This window comes from Prunus mume, linkage group LG2 (genome assembly GCF_029339155.1).
Source record: "Prunus mume cultivar Tortuosa linkage group LG2, ASM2933915v1, whole genome shotgun sequence".
Lineage (NCBI taxonomy): Eukaryota > Viridiplantae > Streptophyta > Magnoliopsida > Rosales > Rosaceae > Prunus > Prunus mume.
This window is the reverse complement of record NC_142699.1, coordinates 22357825-22363954: the sequence shown is the minus strand read 5'-3', so window position 1 is coordinate 22363954 and position 6130 is coordinate 22357825. Positions and strand designations below refer to the sequence as shown.

Below are 6130 nucleotides of genomic sequence, written 5' to 3'. Positions count from 1 at the left end.
GTGTACTTTACTGCAAATAAACTGCATTTCTAACAAATTAAAACTAATTAGCTTTTAGTCTAGTTGTATTTACATTCCTATTTTTCTTACATTGCAAGAAATCGAGAGTTCGAATCCCCTTGTAAATAAAAACAAAAGGTTACCGTTAGAAACATAAAGGAGGTGCATTAAACAGAAGATGAATAGTTTGGCAATGACTTGCGCTTTACTACATGTGATTGAAATTGAACTAGTCAGAGAAGGAAAGGCTTTTGTTTTTGGTCAACTTCTAAATTTCGGTCGAAGGAGAGAGTGAAATGATATAATCAAACGCAACTTCATTAGGTAACCACTTAACCAAAATCATCACCATATTCAACCATAAACACCCCCACCCCAAAACAAAAAAAACAAAAAAAAAAAATTTTAAACTCCTTGACCAGTATAATAATGAAGACGACTTAATTAGTTAGAATAATAAACTAATTTAGGAAATAATTCATTAGTTGATCAAATATTTTTTTATAGTAACACAATGAATGTACAATGATTATAAGCCATGTGCTGCTCTGGCATAAAAATGGGGTATCATATTTTACTTCTCAACAACAACAGCAGCAGCAGCATTGGCACCACCCACCATCTTAGCCCCCCTTCCTATGGAGACCTAATCAATCAAGGAAGCCCTCTCCCCCTAATTACAAGAAAGGAAAGCCTCATGGTAGGACCCACAATTTTCATCAAATATGAACTATATATGTGTGTGGTAACGTGAGGTTATTAATTCACGTATTATTAACATTATAAAATACAATAATAATGAATGTATGTATTATGACATTAGTGAATTAGTATTACTATGTGACGATCACATCGAAGACGCATTTTTTTTTTCTTCTCAAATACCACCTTGGCCTTATTCATTTTCTTTCACTTGCTTGGACAGAAATTAGAGTTAAGAGTGCTATTAAACCTATTTAAAAAATATGATCAAGCCAATGGGTACTAAATAAGAAATACGAAAAGTAATGAGAAATCCAAGCGCAAGTCTCCAAGGGGCCCAAAAAACCTCTGCCACCTAGAAATATACGGCACTCAACAAGATATGAAAGCCAAGGACAGCCGGACACGTGTCAAGGAGAGCCCAAGAGAGGGCGAAAGACGTAGCTGGAAATAGCGATGCACCAATAGTCAGCAAAATCAAGCAGGAGACGACACATCGTCATGGCGTTATCGTCCCTTGATTGAGCCAGTCACAGGACGCGTGGGACCCCGAAACCGACCTCCCCCACCCAAGACCCAGCCATACCGTTCCTTCCCCATGTTCCACCACCCAAAATGACATAAAACACCCTCCCGATTTTCTTCTAACTTTTTTTATTTTTATTTTATCAAAGTCAAAAAACTTCATTAAAACAATAATGTCTGAATAAAGGAACCATCTCAAAATCCAACTAGTCTTTAGTATAGTGGTATTTGTTTCCTCTTATAACATGTTTACTTATCATAGATGAGTATTGAATAGTTCCAAGAATGATTATATTCCTAACTTTCACTATGTTTTATTAACATACGATGAATAAAAAATTATATAATCACTTCAAAATAAAAATTGAAAGGAAAAGTTGATCAAGTTTCTTTTTTTATTTTATAGACTTCTAACTCACATGGATGATAATCACGATATATATATTTATGATGATTTTGATACTTAATTGTGGCTAACCTTTTTGCGGTAGTGTAGTTTTATTGTGGATATTTGTGATGAGTTTGAGGGTATCTAAGTTCCCCAAAACATGAAGGAACTTTAAATATTTGTGATAAGTTTGATACTTAATTGTGATTAATCCCTTCGTCATTGTATAGTTTTATTGTGAGTGTATTGGACTCTTGTAAAAGTATCTTATAAATATCTTATCATTTATCGAAAATAAATAAATAAGAAAAAGGGTCTTAAGGGCATTTTGGTAAAAAAAGGAGAAAAACTAGGTTAAAATTTAATAATAATCATTCGTTAATGGAAAAATATAAAACAAAAGAAGAAGGGGAAGGAAGGGGAGGTGGGGTAGACGACAAGTGAAACGGCTTCATTTTGTGTAGGTGCAGTGTTGCGTTGTGAGGACAACTGCCACCCAATACCAGAGAGGCCACAGCCCACACACCCTTTCCTTCTACTTATTGTTTCAGCCTTGCTTTCTCAACGTTCTCTTTCCCCTTTTCTTTTTTCTTATTATTCTTTTCCCTCAGACTCTAAAGTTGATATTTTCTTCTCACTATTTTGGAAATTCTTAGGCATCTCTGATCTGTATGCTTCTGTGAGACAGAGAGAGACGGCTTGAGCTTCATCTTACCTGCTTAACCAAAGGGGCCAATTTTCTCCATTTAGAGTCTCCATTTCTGCTTGGGGCAAGGAGATCGGGGAAGTAAATCTGGGAAAGTTTCCGATTTTGCAATCGGCTTCTGGTTTTGTTTTGGTAAATTTTCCGAGGTTGATCGATCTGCTCTATCCTTTACTCTGGTGGGTGGTGGAGTTATTGAGAGGAAGAGACAAAATGTGGTGGATGATGGGTGAAGGAGGAGGCCATTACTGCTCTAAGAAGACCGATGATATTTGCGGCAATGTTTGTGGCCAGGTACTTTACTTTTCTATATATATATATTTTTTTTAAATTTCCTTTCAATTTAAAGTGTGGTACTTTTCTTCTTTGTATCTGGTTGGTGGGTTTAATGGTTTTTGTTTTCTGGGTTCTGTATTTTCGCTTAGATAATGTAGCAGCAATGGGATTTGTGAAAATTGTATATCCGGAAATTTGCGTTAAAAACTATTAACTTTTGCTGCGTTATTTTCAAAGCAATTTTTTTGGGCATTTGAGTTTAACTTTTTCTTATGAGAAAAGTGTTTGACTTATTTCCCTGAGTTTTCTTAGCGAACAGGTTTAATCTGTGTGCTTTTTAAGAGCTATGTTTCTGTGATGCTGGTCAGTTCAGTCTAAGTATGGCAACCAGATCAGATGGGCTTTCCTTCCTGCCTTTGTTTTGTTGGCGATATGAAATTTGGCATAACAAGAGCACTCATTTTATATATGTTGTTCTTCGCCTTTCTTCTCTTTGGTTTTCTGATCCATTGCACCTTACTACTGAAACTTGCATGAGTTTTATGTATCTGATACGGTTCAGACACCTGTGGAAGTGTTGGCCCAAAGATTAGTTGGGTGCTAAAGAACCCAAAGGAAATAGAAACTGCCACTGGTTATAAACTTTTATTTTCTCTAGATTTTGTGACTTTTGGTTTAGAATTGACAATTGTTTCTGCCAACTAAACAGATATTGTAGCATTCATGTTTCTGCCATCTATGAATTATGTAAAGGATTATCCCCTATGGTAGAATGTTTGCCTAGTGAAATGATCATGCACTGAAATGATCATGCACTGGTTATAAACTTTTATTTTCTCTAGATTTTGTGACTTTTGGTTTAGAATTGACAATTGTTTCTGCCAACTAAACAGATATTGTAGCATTCATGTTTCTGCCATCTATGAATTATGTAAAGGATTATCCCCTATGGTAGAATGTTTGCCTAGTGAAATGATCATGCACTGAATCTATATCTGAATCATTGAATGTTCTTGGAATTTCTTGATTGGTGGATTTCAGCTTGTCTTGTGTCTGACAGATATTCCCTTTACTATTGTGCAGGAATCAGGCAGAATGTTGAGTATGTCAAGAGTTCGCTGCATTCTACGTGGATTTGACTTGAAAGTTCTCATCATTCTTTTTACACTTATTCCGACATGCATCTTTGGCATTTATGTGCACGGACAGAAGATCTCATACTTCTTGCGGCCACTATGGGAATCGCCACCCAAACCTTTCCATGATATCCCACACTATTACCATGAGAATGTGTCCATGGAGAACCTCTGCAGACTTCATGGTTGGGGCATCCGTGAGTACCCTAGGCGTGTTTTTGATGCTGTGTTGTTCAGTAATGAGATGGACATCCTTACCATAAGGTGGAAAGAATTGTATCCCTATGTAACGCAGTTTGTTCTCCTTGAGTCAAATTCAACATTTACTGGATTGCAAAAGCCTCTGTTCTTTTCCCGTTATCGTGAACAGTTCAAATTTGTGGAGCCTCGGTTAACTTACGGCACTACTGGAGGAAGATTCAAGAGAGGGGAAAACCCATTTGTTGAGGAGGCATATCAGCGAGTAACACTTGACAATCTTCTCAAAATAGCTGGTATTACTGACGACGACTTGTTGATAATGTCTGATGTTGATGAGATCCCAAGCAGACACACTATCAATCTCCTGAGGTGGTGTGATGAGGTTCCTGAAATCCTACATCTTCGGCTGAAGAACTATCTTTATTCCTTTGAGTTTCTTGTGGACAATAACAGTTGGAGAGCCTCAGTCCACAGGTACCGGGTAGGGAAGACGACGTATGCACACTATCGGCAGACAGATGACATCTTGGCTGATGCAGGGTGGCATTGTAGCTTTTGTTTTCGGTATATCAGTGAGTTCATATTTAAGATGAAAGCATACAGCCATTATGACAGAGTCAGGTTTTCTAACTATCTAAACCCAAAAAGAGTTCAGAAAGTAATCTGCAAGGGGTCTGATTTATTTGATATGCTTCCTGAAGAGTACACCTTCAAGGAAATCATCGGGAAAATGGGACCTGTTCCTCATTCCTTCTCAGCTGTTCATCTTCCATCCCATCTGTTCGAGGATGCGGAGAGGTATAAATTTCTCTTGCCTGGTAATTGCCAAAGAGAGAGTGGCTGAGCTTTATTCCAGCAAGGTTTGATGACGGTTTCTGTAAAGATAGTTGGTCATGCAGCTTCTGTGACTCCTAAGGGTTCAACCGAACAATCAATCGATGACTGTGGTGTGTCGCTGACATAGCCGTGCCTCATGATTGGGTAATTTTACATCATTCTTTGAAAATGTTGGGGGGCTGGACAGACTTTTGGGTACTTAATAGGGTAATGTTTTGTACATAACTTTCACTGGAGTTGGGCTTAGTGTAAGGCGGAGCATATCTATCTACTGAGAGGGAGCCTGCTATGCTGGGAACAGTTTTCACAAGGTGCTTGTGTTTTCTTAGCTCTGGTGTACTGCGTGATTCCCCAGATATACTGGAAAGATAGTACAACGGTCCTGCATTCCCCCTGTTGGGAAATTTTGTTTATGAGACATTTTATTCGTTTATGCAGTGAACTGACTTTATTTGTGACATCTGAATTGCTTTTAGATCTTTTATTGATCAAAAGGCACACTCGATAGGGCAGTTTGTGCCCTTGTGCATGTTCTTTTCTCCTGTCATGTTCTTTTTGGTTGAAGATATTCATTGGAACTTTCTTTTTTCTCCCTATATGTACCGAGTACATCAATGATCTGCACTGCCCTGCAAGTTTTACGTTTTTCTTGTCAAGTTTCCTTTTCATAGCTTGCATCTGTCGCATTGGTTGAAGTTGTCAGGATCTGAGTTTGTCGGGAAGTAATGGAGATGGTTTCAATGAGGAACAATAAAATGAACAATTAGATATGTAATATTTCTTCTGCAGAATTAATTTTTTTTAAAAACATATATTGGACAGATGAAGGTGTGGAGGATCATTCGTAAAATACTTTCGTTCCTTTTAACTCTTGTAGTTGGAAAATGCACTGCCTATCTGTCGCTGTGGTGTATTGGCCCCACGGTCTGTTGTTGACCAATTGACTCAACTGTGTGTTACTTTGTTTCCTTCCTCGTTGATGAAAGATAAGATCCTCAGGTAAAATGGGAATCACATCCATTCCCCTAGCATTTCTAGATGATGCTATTCTTTCAAAATATACGATTGAAATGCATTCTTATCTGGTCACAACTAGCATTACATTCAAACCAAGCCTATAAATGGCAACTCCAACATGATCAGAGACAACCCAGATCGAAATATATCGAAGAAAATGCGTTGTGCCTCCGGGTTCCAGCAGCAGAGCTATGGCATGAACCAGGAGGCTCAGCAACAGAGCTATTCAATGCATCAGGAGGCAGCTTGGCACTCAAAAGATGACTATCGCAACAACCATATTTCAGCCTTTTCAGGTGTTCAGATTGTGCCTTCTTCATGCCTCAACTCTCAGCTGTTGAAGAA

At 38.0% G+C, this 6130-nt stretch overlaps 1 protein-coding gene across 1 annotated transcript; it reads left to right on the top strand.

Annotated features, from left to right (window-relative positions):
• Window positions 1-2031: 2031 nt before the first annotated feature.
• On the top strand, window positions 2032-5364 carry LOC103321840 (beta-1,4-N-acetylglucosaminyltransferase family protein). The gene is made up of 2 exons (XM_008223683.2): window positions 2032-2612; window positions 3678-5364. Exons 1-2 carry the CDS (start codon window positions 2532-2534, stop codon window positions 4773-4775), a joined length of 1179 nt encoding a protein of 392 aa, XP_008221905.1. The 5' UTR covers window positions 2032-2531; the 3' UTR covers window positions 4776-5364.
• Window positions 5365-6130: the final 766 nt, after the last annotated feature.